The sequence below is a fragment of the Drosophila takahashii genome, chromosome X, assembly GCF_030179915.1.
Source record: "Drosophila takahashii strain IR98-3 E-12201 chromosome X, DtakHiC1v2, whole genome shotgun sequence".
Classification (NCBI taxonomy): domain Eukaryota; kingdom Metazoa; phylum Arthropoda; class Insecta; order Diptera; family Drosophilidae; genus Drosophila; species Drosophila takahashii.
The window spans coordinates 8,560,077-8,582,988 of NC_091683.1; the positions used below are offsets into that span (position 1 = coordinate 8,560,077).

At 39.5% G+C, this 22,912-nt stretch overlaps 5 protein-coding genes across 8 annotated transcripts; 2 read left to right on the top strand and 3 right to left on the bottom strand.

The window, feature by feature from the left end:
* Positions 1 to 1,115: 1,115 nt before the first annotated feature.
* LOC108068069 (ryncolin-2) lies at positions 1,116 to 3,102 on the bottom strand. The gene is made up of 5 exons (XM_017157461.3): positions 2,868 to 3,102; positions 2,753 to 2,799; positions 2,579 to 2,692; positions 1,762 to 2,331; positions 1,116 to 1,331 (listed from the first exon to the last, which is right to left on the bottom strand). Exons 1-5 carry the CDS (start codon positions 2,997 to 2,999, stop codon positions 1,190 to 1,192), a joined length of 1,005 nt encoding a protein of 334 aa, XP_017012950.2. The 5' UTR covers positions 3,000 to 3,102; the 3' UTR covers positions 1,116 to 1,189.
* A 523-nt stretch (positions 3,103 to 3,625) lies between these two features.
* Positions 3,626 to 4,484, top strand: LOC123003405 (uncharacterized). Its single transcript, XM_044395861.1, has 2 exons — positions 3,626 to 3,863; positions 4,275 to 4,484. The coding sequence occupies exons 1-2, from the start codon at positions 3,753 to 3,755 to the stop codon at positions 4,467 to 4,469; spliced, it is 306 nt and encodes a 101-aa protein (XP_044251796.1). The 5' UTR covers positions 3,626 to 3,752; the 3' UTR covers positions 4,470 to 4,484.
* Positions 4,485 to 4,498: 14 nt separating this feature from the next.
* On the top strand, positions 4,499 to 5,400 carry LOC108068070 (fibrinogen-like protein A; the record flags this gene model as incomplete). Its single annotated transcript, XM_017157462.2, has 2 exons — positions 4,499 to 5,079; positions 5,143 to 5,400. Coding segments are annotated over 2 exons (723 nt in total), but the record flags the coding sequence as incomplete, so codon positions are not given.
* LOC108068071 (uncharacterized) lies at positions 5,330 to 16,427 on the bottom strand. Of its 3 annotated transcripts, none has more exons than XM_070219171.1 (4): positions 9,771 to 9,924; positions 9,509 to 9,676; positions 5,798 to 5,947; positions 5,330 to 5,544 (listed from the first exon to the last, which is right to left on the bottom strand). In XM_070219171.1, exons 2-4 carry the CDS (start codon positions 9,665 to 9,667, stop codon positions 5,392 to 5,394), a joined length of 462 nt encoding a protein of 153 aa, XP_070075272.1. In that variant the 5' UTR covers positions 9,668 to 9,676; positions 9,771 to 9,924; the 3' UTR covers positions 5,330 to 5,391. The 3 variants fall into 3 exon arrangements, with proteins under 3 accessions (XP_070075272.1, XP_070075271.1, XP_017012953.2); XM_070219170.1 differs by lacking the exons at positions 5,330 to 5,544; positions 5,798 to 5,947; positions 9,771 to 9,924 and adding exons at positions 6,307 to 6,750; positions 6,831 to 6,920; positions 16,185 to 16,427; XM_017157464.3 differs by lacking the exons at positions 5,330 to 5,544; positions 5,798 to 5,947 and adding exons at positions 6,307 to 6,750; positions 6,831 to 6,920 and having other exon boundaries at positions 9,771 to 9,918.
* Positions 16,428 to 17,501: 1,074 nt separating this feature from the next.
* On the bottom strand, positions 17,502 to 21,221 carry LOC108068026 (myosin-9). 2 transcript variants are annotated; one of them, XM_017157367.3, is made up of 7 exons: positions 20,423 to 21,221; positions 19,830 to 19,949; positions 19,471 to 19,692; positions 19,336 to 19,404; positions 19,116 to 19,259; positions 18,126 to 18,185; positions 17,502 to 17,994 (listed from the first exon to the last, which is right to left on the bottom strand). In XM_017157367.3, the coding sequence occupies exons 1-7, from the start codon at positions 21,212 to 21,214 to the stop codon at positions 17,596 to 17,598; spliced, it is 1,806 nt and encodes a 601-aa protein (XP_017012856.2). In that variant the 5' UTR covers positions 21,215 to 21,221; the 3' UTR covers positions 17,502 to 17,595. The 2 variants fall into 2 exon arrangements, with proteins under 2 accessions (XP_017012856.2, XP_044252008.1); XM_044396073.2 differs by lacking the exon at positions 18,126 to 18,185.
* Positions 21,222 to 22,912: the final 1,691 nt, after the last annotated feature.

Sequence of the window (22,912 nt, forward strand, 5' to 3'; positions counted from 1 at the left end):
GAAGTTGAGGTGAAAGAAGAAGTTGATGAAGTAGCTCCGCCGGCACCCTCAACTCGGCCAACATTTCATTGTCAGTCGAGAGTCGAGTTTTGCGGAATCGGAATCGTGCGCTTTGTTTAATATTTTCAGACTCTGTCAAAAAGTTCGGGGCTCACGGAGTTCGAGTGAGCGAATTTATTTACTATCATGTCGGCCAATGAGCTGGAGCCATAATTCGGGTATATTAGCTATCTAAAAAAATATAAAAATATTTCAAATGATCACGGCAAACGTTTATAATGATTGCAGAGTTTTAACGAAGTTCTAGTTGATTTATTCTGAATTTCTAGAATTTATGAATATGTAAAGTAGCTCATAAATTAAATAAATGTAGGCATTCCATTGTAATTTTTTTATTTATTGCATTCCGGGAAAGTGAGTAATTTTACTTCAGTGATAGGCACCACGATTATTTCATAATTTCCCAGAAATTAAATAAGACAGAGTATTTCCTGTGCGCTGTCTCCCAATAACTGCTCAAGTTTCTCTTGTTATTTATTGAATTTGGCACACAATTGCACAGAAGCTTATTTGCCCCCCGTCCTTATCCTCCAGGAAGTTGTCCTCGTCCTCTTCCTTTTCAACATTCAATTGCTCCTGGCTGAAATTTATGAAATTTATTCCGGTGTCTAAGTTTGCCCATACTCGTATTTCTTAGGCCAAAGCAGGAGACGACGCTAGGTGCCAATGACAGTCGCATTACGCATACGCCCCGTTATCCCAGATATTACGTATACGCAGTGCGGGCCGTTCGATATCATTGCATATGCTTATTTTTAGAGAAAACAATTTCCGTTGCTTAGCAAAAGCCTCTCTGGCCCCCTTTGTATGCAAATGAGCAGAACGAAAATTTCTCATGATAATATGCCATTAATGAGCGGCATTATTTCCCCCATCTCTGCGATTGTGTGTGTGTGAGTTGCGTATTGTTCGCCAATTAATTGAACATCGCTTAATGCTAAATATGTATATATAATAATTGCAATAATTAAAACCCGTTTGCAATCAGCCTAGCAGATCAAAAGGGAGAAATGTTTGCACAAACAATTGCCCAACAATTCGCCAAGCATCTTGAATTACTAAATAATCGACATTTATTGTAGTCTATGTGTGTTTATATGGCTAAGGAGTCTTGTGTTTAGTGCGGCCCCTACGACTTCTTGAGCGGCCGGATGAGCATGCGGACGTAGCTGAGGGAGCCGGTGGGTCCTGGCAGGAAGGTCTTCCACAGGATGCCCTTGAAGTAGCCAATCTCCTGGCCGTACTTCGACTGGAAGGTGCCAAAGAGGTTGCTAAAAAAAATGTATAGGAAATTATATTAATTATTAAGAATTTTAAAAACTATTTATAGTTAATCACAATTTTTTATTTTAATTTTCAGAACTATTTTTAAAATTTTTACTATATAATTACAGTAGCTTTCGAGTCTAAAGTGTAATTATCTAAAGGTGTTTGCAATTATCTAGTTAGTGGGAATTACACCTCATTTAAATAGAGCAGAGAGCTAGGCAGCCTGAATAAACCTGTTTATAAATTTTAAATATTTGTAGAAGGGTAATTTAACTCCCTATTATATTTGTATACCTTCTCTTTTTTATTTTTTTATCTTTTTTGATGTTTTTTACATTCTGCCGCTGCATCGTTTAATGATTAATTTTACTGATAATTTTTTTTTTCCATAATAAATATTTATATTTATTCTCTAGGTATTTTTTCACTCACCTCTCGAAGCACTCCCTTCCGTACCACCAGGCACCCGCGTGAGTCCTGGCGCAGTTCTGGCCATTATCATCGTTGTCCTGATCGAAGGTGGTGAACTTCTTGCCCGCATGATAGCGCAGCGAATCGCCCGCATCGCCCTTGTAGGCGCCCAGGACATACAGAAGATACTTCTCCGACTCGCTGCCAATACTGAAGTGATCGTACAGGGCGAAGCGCTCCTCCCGATTCTTATTTCGCATCACGATGAGCAGCTCGTGGTGCTCGCTGTTCGTCAGGCGGTGCAACTTGTCCAGGCCGATGAAGAACTCCCCGTTAAGGGCCCCAAAGCCCGACTTGTAGTTCTGCCAGTCCTTGTTGAAGTCCTCGCTGCCGTCGTACCGATAGGCGATCACCATCCAGCCGCCGCCCCTCACCTTCTGGTCGCAGCTCGCGAAGAAGGGTTCCACATCGGGTGCAATCCGGATCCTCACCTGCCCGTGCTTCTCGTCATGGCAATTCCTGGGCGTATCATCGGTGGGCGTGGCCAGGGCCAGGGGAAAGGTCTGGACACTGGGCGGCAATGGGCGGAGCCTAGGAAATAAGAGAGGGGATTTTTAGAACTACAGAAATATTCATGCAAGACGAAATAAATTTATTCAATGAGTTAAATAAATGGAATTAAATATTTTGTACAATTACGGGTTGTTAAAAAGTTCTATATAAATTTGTAGGGCATTTAAATATTTTACAAAAATGAAAAACATATTTATAAATAAAAAATGAAATTCCAGGAATATTTAAAATTTAATTAGTCTTCATCCCTCTCTTATTAACTTACAATCTGGTTGCAATGGGCACTCCAGTGCCCTGATTTTTATATTCCTCTATAAGTCCCTGCAGTTCATTGAGTTCACTTTTAAGAGATTGCAGCTCATTCGTCATGAATTGTATGCTAAAAAGTTAATTTCACATTAATGGGAAATCAATTATAACATTTTAAAAAGCAACTCACCGAAGTGCTAGGCCACCCAAAGTGCTAACAGGACAGCTGGCAGTGCCCTAAAAAGAAAAAGAAGAATGTATTTAAAAATATTTTTTTGTAATATTAAAACTGTAGTTGTACGCACATTTTCAGAGAGAAGAAAAGGCTCCGCCGAGTTTCTCATTATCACGGAAAAGTGTTTTCCTGGCAAGTTGCTCGTGGCATTTGTGGTGGTGCTGAGGCAGGCCAAAGCCGTGACGAGCGCCTCCAGCGCCATTCCGATTTAATAATATATAATTCTCGATATATATATATATTCCGATTCCGATTCCAGCCTGAATTCCGAATGCCAGCGACTGCAACGCAGTTGCAACTGCTCGTCTGGGCAACTGACTAAGTAAGCTGGCTCACTAGCTTACTACCTCACTGGATTACTTACTAGCTGGTGGATGATTGGAGATGCCACAAAAGTCACGACAAAAGCGATCACCGTGACGCAAAGATCACTGATCTATAAAATTTTAAACTAATTTATTTATAATTTAATCTAATTTTTTAATTTATTTATTTTACGTATTTTTTTTCTTTAAATATAAATTTAATTGTCTCAGTAAGAAAATTATATGTTTTAGGTAGAACAACAAAGAACACAATAATATTTAAAAAATAAATAAAATATACAAAAAAAATATAAAAATGTAAGATCTATCTCTACAAACTTTTCTTAGTTGTTTTACATAAATCCTATAAATCATACAAAAATAATTAAGGTACCCTGGGTCATTTTTTTCTCCGTGTACTTTTAAGTGTTGTTAACTAAATGTACGATGATCACTGGATGAGAAAGCACTGCCCAACACTAGTCGATGCTGCTTAGCATACTCGTTTCTCAATGCGAATCAATCGAGTGACCTTTGTTTTCATTCGCACTAGCATTGTGCCTCCGATCGGTAGTTAGTATCTAGTTGGTTACTTAGTTAGTTAGTCACGCAGTTAGCTAGTCCAGTGGCCAGTGAAAGAGAGTAGGAAAATGTCGCAGATGCTCCAGCTGGACGCCTTGGTCATGGCCATGGCCTGTCTGTCCACCACGCAAACAGATCTGGGCGGAGGTCTGATGGTGCCGCCCTCCTTGGAAAATGCGGTGAGTTTTGTCGGAGAGTTTCGCGGAAAAGCAGTAAACTTTGAACTGTACGGGCAGACCAGTTTCTCGTGCATCTAATATATTGATACGATGTTTTAGATTAGTATAATTAAAATATTATTTATTATTATTGGTTTAATATATTATAACCAATTGTTAAACATAATTAAATCAAAAGAAAACAGTTCATAATTTATATTTATCCAACATTTAAGCAACATAATATTAAAAATTTAATTTTATAAACATAATATTAATAAGATAATTATAAGTTAAAAACTAGTTCAAGAATAAGTATTGAAAGTTGGAAAAATTAAAAAAGAATACACATTTGTTATCAAAGTAAGAATAAATATTATAATTCTTTTTTCACGCATCGTTTAATCTTCCCCTATTAATATGCTTTTCCAGAGCTCCCAGAGTTGTCCCGTTTCGTCCTTGAGTGGCCTGACCACCCGGATGCAGTCGCTGAGCAGGGAGATAGACAGTGTAAAGGAGCAAATCGGAAGTCTGCAGGAGCAGCTGGTGGATCTGCGGAGAACGGGAAGTCCCCCGGTGGTGGCACTCGGTTCGCCCAATGTTCTGGCCTCTCGATTGTGGGTGTAAATAAAAAATATAAATAATATACCATTAAAATTCGTACCCCCCGCAGCTTGGATATTGAGCCACAACTGCTGGGCACTGGTGGCGCAGTTCCTGGATCCGCCGGGACTCCCGAAAACTGCCTCAAACAGCAGCACGGGGTGGTGCGAATCCGACCGCGTGCGAATGTCGAGCCCTTCTTCGTTTTCTGCGATCAGAAAGTGAGGAACGGCGGTTGGACCATGGTGGTAAATCGCTATGACGGCAGCGAGGACTTCAATCGCAAGTGGGCCGACTATCAAATAGGCTTCGGCCCTCTGACCACCGAGTTCTTTATCGGATTGGACAAGCTACATCAGATAACCAGTAGCGATAACTACGAGCTGCTGGTGCAGCTGCAGAACAGGAAACAGGAACTGCGCTATGCCGTCTACGATCACTTCAGCATCGGCAGTGAGTCGGAGCAGTATCGCCTGAATGTCCTGGGAAAATACCAGGGCGATGCCGCCGATGCACTGCGTCAGCACACGGGCAAGAAGTTCAGCACCCACGATCGGGATAATGACGAAAGCGAGGCGAATTGTGCGGCCCAGCAGTCGGGGGCCTTTTGGTATGGCAGTTCCTGCAATCTCAGGTGGGTTTATAGTTTTTTTTTGGATTTTTATTGCATTTATTTAAATATAAATATAACCCACAGCAACCCCTTTGGACTCTATCAACGCCTCCTAGAGCGAGATGTCGATGGCTTCAAAGGCATCTTGTGGCGCGGTTTCCTCGACGGACCCAAAGGCTCTCTGAAAATTGTTCGCATGCTGGTTCGTCCGCGGGCTGTTTCATAAATAGGTATTCAGTATATTTCACCAGTCACACTTTAACAACAAAAAAACACCCAACAGGTTAAAAAAAAATAAACAAAAATTAGAAATAAACATAAAATAAATTCGATTTAGACTTCGTTGAGCTTGTCAGTCTCTTCGGTGGTTGTGGTGGTGCGCACAGTTGTGGTTGTGGTGGGATCCTCGGAACCCTTGACCACCAGGGCATCTCCGAAAACTGGCTTGAAGAAGAGCACGAAGCGGGAGTAGCGACGAGCGGAGTTCTGAGGGGAATTAAAAAATATAAAATACATTTAATTTAATTTAATTAATTTTAAATAATATTTGTAAATTATTATCCATGCATATTAAAGAAAATATTAGTAAAACGCATGTGCCAACAAATAATATAAGGTTCTTGCTCAAAACTTTAGTTATATATTTTATATTACTTTTGTTTTTTAATTTTAAAAATTAAAGACTAGTTCCAAAAGAACAAAAGAAAAATCTAAAAATCCATATATGACCACCACTTACCAGGATCAGTCGGGATAGCGACTTGGAGATATTGGTGACCGTCAGCAGGGACTTGTTGAGCAGCTCGGAGGGCAGTTCCAGGGAGGCGTCGCTCATGATTTCGGCGGCATCGCTCAGATCTTTGCCCCCCGCCCGACGACGCCTCTTGGTCTGATAAATATATAGATAAATATATAGAGATGAGTACAGATGAGCGAAGTGAGTGAGCAGAGATGGCCGTAAAATTCAAATCCAAAATCCAAAAACCCAACATCGAAAATCCAAAAAACCCAAGGCCAAGGCCGCCATTGAAACTAGAGTGTGAAGTAAATTGGTTTTCTGTTTTCGGTTTTATTCGCTTTTGTGGTGTCGTGGATTTTTCTACATACATTATTTATATATATATTTTTTGTTTATGCCGAATATTTACAAACATGAAACTTAACTAGGGGTGTAAACAAAAAAAAACCTAAAAACGATTCGAGTTGGAAATTCAACAAAGATTCTGATGGATGGTGAGGGGATAGAAAAGGGTTCAACGATAAGTTACAGCTCTCATTGGATCGTTGGTCTCGTATCGTAGGTAGTATCCTTCCCTAGTAGCCCGCCTCATCGGAATCGGGAGCAGGTGACGTCACGCCGGCAATGCCATTGACGCCGCCGGAGGATCCCTGCAGGATGGGTCCCGAGAAGCCGAGGAACTTGGATACCACATTTCCCAGCCCGGCATTCGCATTGCCGCCGCCTGAAGAGGAGCCGCTGAAGGCGGTGATGGTGGTCAGCACACCGGTGGTCAGGTCATTAGCAATGTTGCCAATCGAACGGATCTTCGGCGAGACGACGGCGGTGATGAGGGTCTGGAAGTCCTTGATGGGCACCGGCGACTTGATGTCCCACTGCTTGTTCTTCTCGATATTCGAACGGTCCAGCTGCTCAATCACCCGGGTCTTAGTGTCCAGGAAGTTGTCGATTTTCTATTATTATTTTGGGGAAATATTTTTGATTTTATATATTATATTTTTTTATATTTTATGAACTTTTTTTATATACTCACACCAAAGACAAAGCCAAGCACCGCATTCTTAGCCTCGAATGTGGCATCGGGCAGTTTTCTTTTGTTGCGCTCCTGGACACCTAACACCTCCTGAAAAAGGGAAATCGAAGTGGAAAATACAGGATCACCCACAAGGGAAGGGATCAATGGAAGCCAGGTAAAATTGGTCCTCTCTTGGATTGTTTGCAAGACTTTTTAATATTATTTTTAGTATTTTTGATACCAATTTTAACCAAACGTTTTTGAAATATTTTCGAAAAAAATCTATTTTGTTAAGAATTCAATAATAATACATATTTTCGTTCACAACATAGTAATTTCTTGGCACATGCCAATATTTGCCAACTTCTTTTACGATCTCTAAGTATATATATTTATTCTTACAGTCATGTTTTTTCTTGCCTAATTGCCGATCGATCGGGCATTTTCGGACTTGTCTGGCTCTAATCGATTGGATTCTTTGCCTAATTACACCTGACTTCAAGTTTAATTGCTGCCAAAGAGCGGGTAAAAAAGCACTCGACAGAAACCGGGGGGCCAGTTAGACTTGACCCAATTTTCGGGGCTGGTCAAAGAAAAAAAGCAGAGAGATAATAAAAACACTCATGTACGTACATAAGTAATTATATCACTTGTGGACCCGGGGACCTTCGGTCATTCTAAGCCGATATGTCTATGGCCGTATGTATAAGGTATCTGGTATATCTGGCACTTTCGGACCGCTTCTCAATCGTTCGCTGGTCCAAGGCACTTAAAATTCACATCGTCACTTGGCCATATGTATGCAGCGCGATATCGGAGCCAAAATCAACTCATTTCCAACCCGAACGCATAATCCAAATCCAAACCCTCGGAATCGAATTTCCAGCCGACCTGAAGCAGCTGCGATTTTAGTGCATTACTCTCCGTACTTGCAATTATACGACCTTTTTATTTCATTTAAATTAAGGCTTCTAAGCCTCTAATAAAGTTATGAAAAAATAATAGTTGACATGATTTGAATTTATTAAATGCAATCTAAGAAATGAGTCATCATTTATCATTCAAAAAGAAATGGAATTTAAGAAATGAAATTTAAAAATTATATTAAGTAATAATGAACAATTAAAAAAATATTTATCATAAGCCAAAATCAACAATTTATGAAATAAAAGTATTTACTAAAAAGGTATTAAAAAATAAAAACCATTTATGAATTACTTTAAAAATAATTTTTTTGAACTTCTAAAAATCTGTAATTAAAACAAAAGATTTCTTTAAGGTTGGCTGTCAACGAAATTATTTTCAAACATGTTGCTGAAAGGTTGAACGAAATGGTCTTTAAGTCAAAGAGACAAAAAGACAAGACAACGACAGTTAATCAGCTTGAAAACGCTTAACAAAAATTCGCCTTCAGCCCACAGATTTTGATTACGACTAATATCTTGAAAATTATGCAATTCATTTTGGCGTTTTCAGTTCATTGTTCTGCCATTCTCCCTCTTGAGAGTTTTTGAGAGGTTGCCCAACAGAAAAAATGCCTCGAGCAGCCCACATGGTCTATTTTTTTTCGGTCGTTTTGGGTTTCGAGAAGCTAAAACAACTAGGCGATTTATTAGTTTAACAAAACGCTAAACACATTACGCTCTACACCTTTTTTTCGCCTTTTGTTTTTGTCCGTTGAAGTGACAAACAAAAAGCGTGAGCTATGATTTATATAGAGCTAAATCAGGTCAGTTGTTGAAAGCTGAACGAGCAGTTAAGCGAAGGGATTTACAACAAGTTTAACTACTACTCGAATGGAAAAGTGGAAAAATGTTGGCTAAGATAATGCTTTGGATATTGCAAAAAATAAAGAAAAGAGTTTTAAATATTTCTAAATATTTTTGAAGGCAGAAAATTTGTAAGCAGGTTTAAATTAAACGTTTGCTTAGGTCTTCTGAATGAAATGGAATTTTCTATCATTTTGTGAATAGTATGAACACATGGATTTCTGTAATTTCCCCAATTTCCCCCACAATTACCACGATTTCAATGCTTTTCACTGCGAATGGCTGAATCAATAAACACGAAGACGAAGAAATAAATATATGAACCAACTTTTTGAGGCGCGGAAATGTTTCACAATCCGTGCGAATAAGAGGAAGCGAGAGGAGAAGAGGTGATGAGCCATGAAGAGGCTCCCTTATGCTCTCACTCGCTCTCTTTCCCTCTCTTTCTGCCCGCATCTACCCGTCTCTCTTTGGCCAAGGCGTTGGCTTTGGTTTTATTTCGGTTTTTCGGTTTTGGCTTTTGGAATGATTTTGAAATGTTAACGTAGGTCGTTAACAAGTTTTGTCGCCATCAAGGTCGTCTGGTCGGTCGAATGGCCAACGAATTCGGAATCGAATTTGGCTTTAAGCCGATCTCTTGGTCCATTTTAAATATTTCGCCTGATTTGCATACGAGCGGGCGGGTGGCCAGAAAATTGGCCAGAAGTCGGTTCAATGCACCATAAAATTAGCAGCTAGCAGCTTGCACAACGGGCAAAAAAGCGTTGGAAATGAGAGAGGGAGAGAGAAAAAAATTGGGAGAGCGGGAGGGAAATGTTACTTTCACGCCAGGAGACAATCAAGTTTTCCCCTTTTTTCGCAGACTTCCTTGTTGGATTTTCGGATTTTTCTCGGAGGGTTTCAGTTTTTTTTCTAAGATTTCTTTACCTCTGCATTGATGGGATTCAAGTCGGGATCGCTGGTATCCTGGAAGTTGGCCTCCAGTTCAGAGTTGATTTGCTGGGGAGCGGGCAGGCCCAGCGATAACGATAGCAGTGCCGATAGCACGGCCATCGATAATAACAAACGGCTCCTGGTGAACTGCATATTTATTTTCTGCAACAACAAAAAAATAACTTTTGTTAGAGATTTTAGCTGTGGAAAATTTTCAGTTATTTTATATAGGAAATGTTTATTTATTTTTCTGTACCGCAATATAGCAAAATAACAAAAAACAACACTTAAAGCTCAAAACCACAAAATGTGTATGTTTGGTTTTTGTTTTTCTCTGTCGTTCGGATGCCGCGCCGCCAGATACGCGATACTAGCACGTTCACTAACTTTAAGCAAATGACTGCGGACGAAAGTTACTTCAATGATTTAGCAGTGGCCAAAAAATCGGTTACACAGCCCACGGCGCATGCGCAGAGCTTTTTGTTTAGCGCCGCTGCGCAGTCCACTCAAAAAATCCAGTGCCGATCCACCGAATACAGCGACCAAAAATCCCAGACCAAATTGAATTTTATTGCCGCCCGATTCGTGGATTCATGGATTCGTTGAATTCGTTGGATTCGCTGCCTTTGAATGCAAGACGTCGACGGCGACGCTGGCAGCGATTCGAGCGGAACGCCGGCGCAAAAAACACGTTTTTGAGCGCAAATCCGAACGAAAAGCGCTCAATAAAGTGCAAAACCAGCCGCCGGAGATGTTAAGTCACCGGTGTTGTTGTCTTGTTAATGGTGTTTCTGCTGCTGTTTCTGCAATGCGCTTTTAATTTGTACTCTTTGGCTTTCAATTAAGCCACACACTCACTCACACTCACTCGCACACTTACACAAACAGGGGCACAAGTCGGTCATACGCGGCGTATGCGCAATGTGCATTCTCAAGCACTTTTTCGGAAGCCTGTGGTTATATAAGGGTCGCGATTGAGGTCCTAAGGGAATCAACATTCTCTCAATTTGCATATTTAACATTGGGAATAGGAAAGGAGACTTTTAAAAATATATAAATAAGTTTTATATGAGTTCTACATTTTTTATTTTATTTTATTGATCGTGGTTTCAAAATAAAATTCTAGGACCTTAATTTTTGTAATATAATCTTAAAAAATCATGGGTTGGAAAACAAGTAATTCCGCTTATTAAAAAATAAAGAAAAATCTAAAAAATCCAAAAATAAATCAAAAATAAGTCTATAAATATTAAATAAATTGAAAACCTCACCCAGAGCTAAGCCACCTTCCTTGACCCTAACATTGACTAAGAATTTAGCACCAGCTGGATTTTCTAGTAGATCGAACCAAACATAAGTCGAAATGAAATGCCTATGTAAACTCGCATGTTAATGCGCTTTTTACGATTAATAATCAGCATAAATTATACGTATTTATGGCTAGAAGTAAAATGTCGTCGGCTAGAGAACAAAAACATAAAAAAAAGAATACAAGCTAAAGAAAATGTAATCAAGTCGCTCGCCTTCGGAAAACAGAGGGAGACCGATAAATTGGAGTCAAAGTGCGCGTATCGAATTCAGACGAAACTTAATAACTGGAATTGCATGTCGAGTGCATGGACTGCACTCCAATGCGATCCAATCGGATCTGATACCATACGATCCAATCCGATATGATCCAAACCGATCTGATTCGATTCGAAAAGCTGCATGTGTAATTAGTCAATTCTGCGAGCCGAGTTCTGAATTCGTAACAATTAACTAAATAAATCGCCTGCAATTTCAATCGAATCGAATCGAAGCAGTTGATTAAGTCAATTTTGAGATTTAAATTGGGCGAAAACCGAATGAGATCATCTGCACTCGACTTTAGCATGTTTATTATGTTTCCCATGCAATTTCATGATTTATTGGTCAATTTTCGACTTTTTTTGTTAAGTAAATTGTTTGGGACATAAATATTTCAAATTGTAAGGCATAAATACAAGAGTATTTTCACAGAACTATTTTTGTGAAAAAAGAACCCCAAGAATGTGTAAAACCTTTTCAAAAATAATAAATAAAATACTTTAACTATGCAATTGTTTTCAAAGAATTATTTTAGCTAGTGAAGATAGACGTTACTTAATCAAGGACTTATCACATTAATTCCGAAATCCTTGAGGATATCCCCTGTAATCAACCTATCAGGCTCTCGTTTAATTGCAAATGTCACTGCCAATTTCTGGGCGCTTGGGAAGCAGAAACCTTTCTACTTAACCCCTGGCCGCCAGTCACCTAACTTAACCCGTTTTTGCGGCAATCCGGCAATTTGCTTATCAATGTGCGGGCTCAATCAACGCCTCGGCCCAAGGTCATCTGGGTCGTTTGCCGGAACGGTACCGAAACATAATCCTTAATTGACATGAAGAGGTGCTGGTGGCGCACCTTGCCATGTTTTCAGCTTTATTTCTCAGCTCATATGACGACAGCCGAGCGAGGGGCCCAGATAAAGCAAAATTAATGCGCGCATCCGTTGAAATGACAAATAAAAAATGTAAAAATTTCAGCAACGAAACCGCAAAAATAAAAAAATGAAGAAGAGACAAAATGCAAAGTGCACGCTCGGCTGTCAGCGTTTTTGTGGGTCACAAGGTCGGGAGTTGTCTCTTCAGGGGCCTCTGATCTGCAGCTCCTCCACCTGCAGATCCATCTCCATCTTCATCTCAGCATCTTCGTCTGTGTCTTTTTATATCTCTCGTCTTTTTTACAGATCGCAGAACCTGTGCCCAGTGCATGCCCGAGTGCCTCTTACTTTGTGGCCTTAGCTAAATTAACTTTCAATTTTCTTGTCGCCGCACGAAGCCCTTGAAGATGTTTTTTTTTTGACAATTAAAGCCACATTCTGACCCATTTAGAGCCCGGTAAGTATAAGTTACTATATTTGACATCTAAATATTTATGACCTGTTAATATTATTAAGTAAGAAATATTATATTTAAAATTAGGGACTCCTTCTTTATTTTATAGAAATTTCCATCTTTTGCGACACTTTCATATTTCAAATTAAAAATGTATCGAAAAGATCGGCATTTAAAAACGATCCAGCAGCCAGTTGTTCTGCCTAATTTGGCAGCTCAATTAGCAAATTATCCATGAAAATTCAATTACAGCTCGTTGCCGTTGAGGCGCCTCAATTAGAACGCCATAATTGCTGCTGGCCAGCCCCTCCAGTCAGTCAGTAAGTCAATCTGTCAATCTGTCCATCAGTCTTACAGCGCGTGTCATAATGTTTATGACAGTAAAAACGCAGAAAAAAAACATCAAAACACGGGCGTACTTTGTCTTGGTTTTTATTCAAGCCAATCTCGCAGAAACAGAAACATGCCGTTTTGGCCTGGCCAAGACCCCAAAAAGGCGCCCCAAATCCTTGCCCCCTGAACCCGAGTGACTTTATTTATTTTTGTTTGCCACACAACCAGATCTTCATTGCATTTCCAGTTTCGCCTTTTGGTTACAGTTTAAGTTTTAAGTTTTTTTAGCGAAAATGTCAGGGGCCAAAAATAGTGGGGCAGACGCATTAAATCCGTACTAACCGGTGGCAACTTGTTCTCTGGAAATATGGTCGTATGCCATATAGCATATAATACCCTTCGCCATGTTGGGGCATAATTTGGCATTACCCAACTGGCGGGGGGTTATGCAACGGTTGTCATTATGCATTATGCGCTGTGCTTTGCTTTTTTTCTTGCTTAGTTTCAGCTTCGGGCCACGGCATTAATGTCACCTGCTCATCGCTGTTCTGGCCACGATGACTCCGCTAAGTGCACGCAGGAAAAACCAAAAAAAAAGTACTAAAAAAAAATTAAATAATAAAAAGAGATATAGGAAAATGGAAAATAAAAAACAGGCCCCTAGCTTTACGAGTTACCACTTCTACACGCCGAAAACTTGGGAGCCATAACCATTAACCGTTAACAATTTCATTTCGAACGCGGCTCGTTAAGCGGGTGAAGGAGGAGCAGAAGCCACCACTCGATTCCGCATCCCATTCCATCTAATGTATTCATCTCCGCCTCTAATGAACTGCCGATGGCTTTGCGCAAGTCTTTTTGCCATTTAACCGCAGGAAAAGTCATAGGATTCGGGAAAATAAACGCTGGAGTTGCCAAATTTTTATAATAAAAACTGAAATTTATGCTAATCGCACGGTGACAAATATGAGATTTTTTAATAAACACTTACTTTTAAAGGTCCCTTTTAAAATACCTAAATATCTCCATAATTTAAAAATATTCTATATATATTTTTTTAAATATTATTAATTTTTATATTATTATATTATTTATTTTCGCAAACAAAAACATTTTCTGGGTAGCTTAAATACAGAAATATATATAAATTAAATATAATGTGATATTTCATTTGATTTATATTTAGTAATGAAACCAATTGACTTATTTAAGCCAAGACAATCTCCTAAAACTGGCAATGAGCCAAGGAAAAGGCAGCCTAATTGATCCGCAAATCGAAAAAAAGTTAATTTAGTTAATATATTAAGAGCGTGTTTAAGCCAATCCTTCACATCAAGAGCTTTTGTTTTGTGCCCAATAGCCGGGTCGAATTTAATTGGAAAAGGCGTTGCCAGTCGGCCAGTTTAGTTGACCAGTTGACCATTCACCGGCGACTCAGAATTGAGACTCGGACAGGCGAACTTTGTTCTTGGCCAAAACAAAATGAATCAAAGGTTGCCGGAGATTCAGACTCGGTTTTAGAATCCGATTCTGGTGTCAGGTGGCGTTTATTTGTTTGCTCAGCCATTAATGTAATTATAGTATTAATAAATCTCGCCACTGGCGGCCGGCGAAGGTCGCCCCGTAATAATATCATTTTGGCTTTAGCTTTTTTGAAAGGCATTTCGAATCTTTGATCACTTTGCTTAATTGCCGTGCAGAACTTAGTGCTGTTAAATGAGCCGTAAATTGGAAATCACTTCTAAGCTAAATGCATAAAATGCCATAGGCTTATGAAATCCAATTCAAGAGTATTACTAAAAAATATTTTTATAATGGGGGAAAAAGATCTGCGAACAATAAAAAGCCATTCATAGGAAAACATAAAATATCATCGTTAAAATGTGTGAAAATTCGGATAATACAAGATGTGCGATACGGACTTTAAAGCTCATAATTGAAACATAAAATCCCGAAAAGGGGTGGAAATTTCACGATTTACATAATAAGCGAACCAAAAAAAAAAAGAGGGCATTGTTTTATGATAAGTTTCAACGCTTTTCGATATCGCGTTTGCATAACCCCCCCGATAAAAAATATGGAGCGTCGTCTGGTCAATAAACTTATTGACCGACTTAGATATGACACCTGTACATATATCTCTCTGTTTATATAGAGACGCCCCCTCGCCGGTTTGCCTTCGGCGGATTTGGGACTTGGATTTCGGATTTCGGTTTTCGGTTTTTCGGACTTCGGATTTCCAGCTCGACTGCTCCACTTTCATGGCGTTTACTTTCGCTTTTTCCCTCGTTTTCGATTTCAGCTATCATCGCTGGCTTTTGTTATTGCTTATGGCTGATGGCTTTTAGCTTTTAGCCCAAAGCGCGTTGATGGCTGAACTGGCTGCTGTATCTTGGGCTTGGGGATTGGGGCTTGGGGCTTATCTGGCCAGAGCCATCGACTCGACAGCGAACGACCTTGAGACCGTTACCGGTTTCTTGGTTTCTTTGGGTTAGGCCACTCTTGCATGGCCCAGACCAGTCGGTGTTTCTTTGGCTCTCAGCCCAGACAGCTCATTCATCCTCACTCAGGGGTCAGGCCGAAAGTCGCCAGCAGGTTACCAGGTAGTTAACCCCGAAAAATCAAAAAGAAACCAAAGGGCTTCTAGAAAATTCACTGCATTATGCTTTAAAAATATAACATCCTATTACAATTTTTTATAAAATAGAAAATAATAAATTATTACTTGTAAAAGAAAAAGAAAATGTACTAAAATTAATAAAATAAAATAATTTAATTTGTATAAATAGTTTTCAAAATGAAACTTATCGGCTTCTAGAAAATGCACTGCATAATTAAATAAAAAACCTTTTCAAAATTAAAAATGTTATTTAATACAGTTGAAAATTATTAAATATATAAAGAAGTTAAATTAAAAAAAATCTTCATAACACATCAATCAAAGCGTTTGCCTAAAATATTACACTGAATATTTTCCTTAGCTTAATTTAATTAAAAATCAATATGCTTCCGTCATAGGAGAACAATAAAACTCTCACTTTTTCCAACACTTGCACATACTATTGGCCAAGTCTCTAGCTTTTGTTAATTGATTTATGAAGCAATTAACGCATTTCAGTCTTCACTTTTGCATTGTTGACGTCGGCGCCGTTGCCAAATTTCGGTAGCCAAAGCGATTAATGGACGGGCGCTAATCAATAGCAGACCCCCTCCCCCCCTGCCATTGACCACCCCCCGTTGAGCTGTGGGTTTTTAAGAAAAAATATACCTGACCTATGCCAGCATTTCGAGTTGAGGCTTAGCCCAGTTAGCAAGTTCGTTGCCTAAGTCTTTCGTTTTGACACACATTTCGAGCTGGGATTTTCGCTCTCTTCCCCGTTTTTTTCCGCTTTTTCAGTTTTTCGGCCTTTTCAACCGCTTTATACTCATGAACTCACCCGAAATATAATAAAATAAAGATGCGGCTTGCCAAACTTAATTGCAATGCGAACACTCCGAAGCACCCAAATATTTAATTGAGTTCATTAACAATTTCAAAATGCAAATAAACCAGCACAAACAGCACCGCACACAATACACCACACAGCAAAAAAAGAAAACACAAAACAATAAACAAAACTGAGGTTTTTCAAATTAAAAACGCGACAACTAAACGGCCCGCAAAATGTCACTTAGTCTTGTGAAAGATTCACGCATAACTGAAAACTGAAACTGGCCGCTAAAAAATTGAGCCCACTTCAAAAACAGAGAAGGAGAAAGAGAGTAAGAGCAGGCGGAAGAGAGAGCGAGAGAGGCAGAGAAAGCACCACCAGAAGTAAGTAAAAGCACTTTAATAAAACCTGTAATCAGTAGAAAGTGACACATTGCCCGCTCCACTGGCCAAAGTAAGTAGTTGGCCCAACGGAGAAAGGTGCAGGGAGAAGTCGACAAAGAAAGAGAGGGAACTCCCCAGAGAGCCAAGGAAATGGAAAAATATGTATCCAGTAAGTGAAATAGTTACATACTTTTTATTAAATTAAATTAAATCACTTTTATTTTAAAAGATATATTTATTTACTTATTCTTAAGCACAACATTTATTAACAAAATATAAAAATTAATTATAAAAACATATGTAATATGTAATTATATCTTTAAAATGTGTACACTTACGCACAATAATAACAAAATATACAAATTTATTATGTGATATCTTTAAAATGTATGTATATATTAACAGAAATGATTTGTTATGAAACAAAGTTCAATAAATTTAAGAATTCATATCAGATTAAATTATAGATAAGAAACAAGTGTGAATTTATTTTACTTATTGTTATAATTATATATAAATTATTTATAACATTTATGTATTTAGAAAAACGTTTAATTTTTTAATTCCCATTTATTACTTAAAGAATTTCGTATGTTATGTAAATTATCCAAAAGTCCCACTTCAAAGTTCGTTGACCTGGGCCACCCTCCCTGAACTTTAGTTTTATGCGATGAACCCAACCGAGTCGTTTCACCCCCCAACCTTTGCTTAGTTTTAACTTCCGCTTTTCGGGAGCTTTCGCTTTTGTTTTTCTGTTTCTGTTACTGTTTTTCTTATTTTTTCCATCCAATCCTTTGGGGGAGTGGCTCCCAGTGAATTCCAGCGGATCTCTTGCATCAGCCGCTGTCCAAGTAGTTACGCCATTTGATTTAGAGCTCCTCTTTTACGCTTTCTTAGCTGCCCAAGTGACCAACACAAGTCTTTCTTTCTCTTCCTCACTTCTTTATTTATTTCGATTACAAACTAGCAAAAAAAAAACACAAAAACGATTAACGTAACGTAACGTAGCTATTATGTGATGACTAAGCTGGCGGCTAGAATGGCTCGTTGTCATAGGGATCGTTCCAGGATCGATGATGGTCCGCCGGCTTGGCATGGTGGCCCATGCTGCTGCTGGCGAATATGTTCTTGGCCGCACTCGAAGCTCCGCCCGCCGCCCCCAAGCCGGCGTTCAAAATCAATCCCAGGGCATTGCTCACCAGGTGGGAGGCCACCTGCTTCACGAAGCCACCGGAATCAAAATTATTCGCCGCTGCCGCCGCCCATCCACCGCCACCCCCCTCCTTCTTCTTGCGGGGGCGTGGCAGCTCGGCACTTCCGTGTCGCTCCTCGGAGCCCTCCTCCGAATTGGGACGGAACTTGGCCTCCAGGAAGCTGGTGATCAGGTTCTTGGTGAAGGTCAACGGCTGCGGGGGGCCCTCCTCCTCGGGGTCCTGTTTTTAGAAAATATAGCAAAGTAATTGTTTTATTTTTTCTGGTGAATTCACGGCATTTTCTGGGGTTAGTAACACAGTTAAGAGGTTGGGAGCCAAAAGGTCGTATAAAAGGTAGAAGGTATAAATACTGCGCTGAGTGCGGCCAACACAGTGCCAAGAAAGTTGCCCAAGAACTGCCCATTGTTGATCTGCAAAATAATGAGAAAGGAAGTAATTTAACCATTTAAGTAATATAAAATTATAATAAAGATCTTGAAACTAAATTAAAGTATTAAACGAATTATCCGCCCAGAAAATATCAGGTTTTTGGCTGAAACTATGGAAATAATTAACTAAATATGGATTGTTTATTTCTTATTTTGTTATCTGTTCAAAACAGTATGTATTTTTGGTGTACGACCATTTTTGGCAAAGTTACAGCAAAAAAACAAAAAGAAAAAATTCAAATTTTTCCCAAAAACGCAGATTCCAAATTTTCACAAAAATAACTTCATTTTTTTACCGTAACAATGGAAATATTGATCCAAATATGGATTGTCATACCTTTCTGAACTCGTTATTAAATTTGCTATCGATTGGCATTTAAACCTGGACATTTAATTTTTTTGCCATTTTTCGTAAAAAATCATGAGGTACCCCCTTATAAAGAAAATTGAAAAATGGCCAAAATTTTATTTTTCCAAGATCACCTGGAAAGTGTTATGGATTTATTTATTGTTTTGTTATCTGTTCAAAACAGTATGTATTTTTGGTGTAGGACCATTTTTGGCCAAGTTACAGCAAAAAATCATAATAAAAAAATTCAAATTTTTACCAAAAACCCAGATCCAAATTTTTCACAAAAAATACTTCGTTTTTTTGCCGTAACAATACAGCAAAAAAACCAAAAGAAAGAAATTCAAATTTTTGCCAAAAAAAAATCAGATCCAAATTTTTCACAAAAAAATAAATGGTTTTTTGACCGCAACAATGGAAATAATGATCCAAATATGGATTGTCATACCTTTCTGAACTCGTTATCGATTTGGCATTTAAATCCAAAAAATAACATGTTGACCATTTTTCGCAAAAAAGCATGACCCCTTATCAAAAATGTAAATGTTACATCTAAAACTCACCGCTCCACCGCCACCAGAGAGTCCATCCAAGGCGGTGCCGACATATTGGCCCAGGACGAGACCAAAGTTCTTGTTGCCACCCAAGAGACCAGAAATCAGGGAGGTTCCCGTTTGGATCAGACCCTGAACGTCCAGGCCACCGGGCTTCATGATTAAATAATAACAATAATTTAATATAATATTATTCAAATTAATTTAAATATTTTACATGTATACTTACGCCAAATAAGGTGGAAACCAGGCCGGTGAGGGCTCCAATTAGAGCTCCCACATCGGAACCGCCTTCACCCTGGAATTAATCCATTATATTGTTATTAATATAAATACAAATATTATTTATTAATATTTTACTCACACCACTGAGGCTGCCAATGATTCCCACCAGGCCACCACCGCCTCCCCCTCCTCCTCCGCCGCCAGCTTCGTCCCCCTCCCCATCGCCAAGGTCATCGGGGTCATCATCCATTGTGGCCAATTCCTGGGATCCTGCGCCCTCCTCCACTGCCTCCACCTGCTGCTTCGCCGGCTTGGCTCTCATTTTGGGTTTACCTTTGGCCTTGGCTGTAACATTTGGCGACTTCAAGAGGCCGTCAGACAATAGGGTTAGGTGAACCAAGTCAATGTTGGGTTAGGTTATAGGTCATTGGGTCATCATCAAACGGGTCATCGGGTTAGTCACAAGGGCTTTTCAAAAATGGGCTCTCCCCCGCTCACCTTTGCGTTCACTTCCAGGTCATCGAGCTCCGAGGGATTGGGCTCTATTTTAATCCGCCGCGGTGGCGGCTCATCCAACATGTTTTCCCGAAAGTCATCCTGGAAGCGCAAGTCATGAGCCTGGCGTTACAAAAACAAATCAAGGTTTTCATACTTAAAACATGCAGTTGAACAACTTTTGAACCCAAAAGGTTTTTGCTATTTAAGTTAAATTTAAAGTTTAATCTATAGAATAAAATTAAACTATAAAAAATATATAACATTATTCAATAAACTTTTGGAATAAAATACAGTTTAAGCTAGAATTAAAAGAATTATTTATGATTAATTTCTTTATGCATAATAATAATGAGTATGAACAATATTAATGAATAGGCAAAAAATAGGATATTTAAAGTATTTATTTTCCAAAACTAAAATCCCAAAAACAAAATATTTGTTAAATTTTTTAGTAATATATTATTTAGAACTATATTAATTTGATAATATTTTTAGAAATCGATTACTTCTTTTACTTTAAATTAATATTTAATGTATATTATTTAAAAATATATTAATTTTATTATATTTTTAGAAATATATTTTGCACCCACCTCTGACAATATGGACTTGATAATCCTCATTTCCTGGGGCATCTGTCGCTGCTCCTGCTCCGCCTGATCCTCCCGCAGATCCTCCTCCAGCTTCCTCTGTTCCTTCTTGATTTGCCTCTTGTGGATCACCTTCTGCTTGGCCCTGGCCAACAGCCCATCCTCCCCAGCCTGCTCCAACAAGTGCTGCAGTGCCTTCTCAATCTTGGCCTCCAGTTCGTTCTTCATTTGCGGCACCTGCCTGCTGATGCTCCTCCTCAGCTTGCCCAGTCGCTCGCCCAATTTGGGCTGATCGGTGAGATCGGCCGAGAGCTCCTGGTTGAACAGCTCCTCCTCCCTCTGCTGCTGGGCCATCGCCCTCAGCTCCTCGCGGAACTCGTGATCGTCCTTGGCCTGCGACACCACATCCATCACCCGATTGAGGATCTCCAGCGACCGCTGATCCCGCGACAACTGCTGTTCGATGGCATCGATCTTGGCCATCACCCGCCCGCCCTCGGTGAGATTCATCTGGAGCAGCAGCTCCCGGATGGCCGCCACCAGATGCTCCTCCATCTGCTCCTCCGCCCGCCGGGCGCCGTTCAGCAGGCCAATGCCCGTCACCGCCCGCAGCTCGTCCTTGGGAAGGATCCTCTCCAGCCGCCGATAGGCGGTGATGGCCTGCAGATAGTGCGATTGCAACGCCATGGGATCTCCACTTGGCCTGCTCTCCACCTCCACCGATCCCGAAATCAGGATTATTGCGATTCCGAATCCGAATCCGCGGAGCAATCGCAGCACTTGCAGGTTCTCCATTGGCGGCCGATCGAAAGAAAACTGCGCCCAGGAAGGTTCATCCACCACCTCATATAACATCTGGCGATCCGGCAATCCGGCGATCCATTGATCGTTCACGGTTAGTTGGGCTGTCTGGGATCCTCCCACATGGATCCGCCTCCTTTTTTCCCATTTTAGCTTTTTAACGATTGTGCAATGGGTCAATCGGCTGTGGAGAGCTGATCAGTGTGGCATATCTTGGTCGCCCGGTCGGATTGTCGTACGCAAATTAAACACACATCTTAACTAGGGGGCGGTGGGAGCCTCCTCTATAAACTAGTTTACCTTTCCAGTTGCAACTAGTTGTCATTACTCAATTATATGGCATTTAAAGATAAATATATTAAAATCTCTATATACAATTTTGAAATTTCTAGATATTAGGATTATTAGGATTAAGATTTAATATATAAGAAAACTACTACTATATTTATTTTAAAAATTGTTCGATACCTAATATTATAGAATTTTTTTCTATTTACACTTTACATTTTATTTTGAACGGGTATATCATTTTCTCAGAAAAAAAGTAAATATTATTGTTTTTCATTTATATTATAGACTCTTTTAAATATCAATGAACATTTTCTGTTTTAATGAGTAAATCATTATCATGGTTAACTTAAATTCTTAAGAATAAATATGTGTAATAATACAACTTTAATAACACAAAATGATATTAATAAAATGAGAGTAAAATACTTAGTCCAAATGATTATGAGGCTTAATTGCGGTAAGTACTTCCCCGTGAAACCACTTTAAAGGCCGACCAGAACATTGGGGTCTTCAAAGGTCGCAATTACCGAACTCCTCACCTTTTTTTATCCTCAGAACTAGAAGACCCATTAGGCATTTCTTTAGATGAGGGGATCATAGTCATTAGCTAATTCCTAATGCCTATTTCCCCTTTTTTTTGAGGGGATTGAAATAAAGGCCTTATGTAAATGAAACAACTAAAAGGTGGAAAAGCGAAATGCAGGTGTCGCAGTTATGCGTGACTGTTAATTAGCAATGTCCATTAGATAAATGGGAGAGATTGGGTCGCGATCATCTAAGGGGCACTGACTGGGCGGAGATTACGTGAAGGGGCTGCCCCGTAGCCCCCGTAATGGCGAACATGGGTTAAAGCCAGGTAGTCGCAGTCCAAGTCCAAGCCGCAAAACGTCGGCGGCGGTGGCTCGTCACGCTCGTTTAACCTTTCAAGTGCGCAGAGATCTCGGTTGGGGGAATATATGTTTATCAACGGGGGGTTACGTACACACACACACGCAGTTATATAGCCAGCCACTCAGGTCGGATCGCATCGGATCGGCATGACATAAGCGTTTAAACGCAATTCCAACTGTTGAAGCGTGCCTCACTTGGGGTTAACTTAGGCAAACAAACGAAAATCACACGTCTACAGGGAAAGAAACTAAAAGATCAACAACTCTTAATACAAAAATAAATTTTGGACTTTACAATTATAAAATAAACCTATATGTTCAGGTTTAAAAGCCAATCGATAGGAAATTTAGTAAAGAGTTCAGAAAGGTATGACAATCCATATTTGGATTAATATTTCCTTTCTTACGGTAAAAAAACGAATTATTTTTTTGTGCAAAAACGAAATCTGGGTTTTTGGTAAAAATTTGAATTTTTATGTTTTGTTTTTTTGCTATAACTTGGCCAAAAATG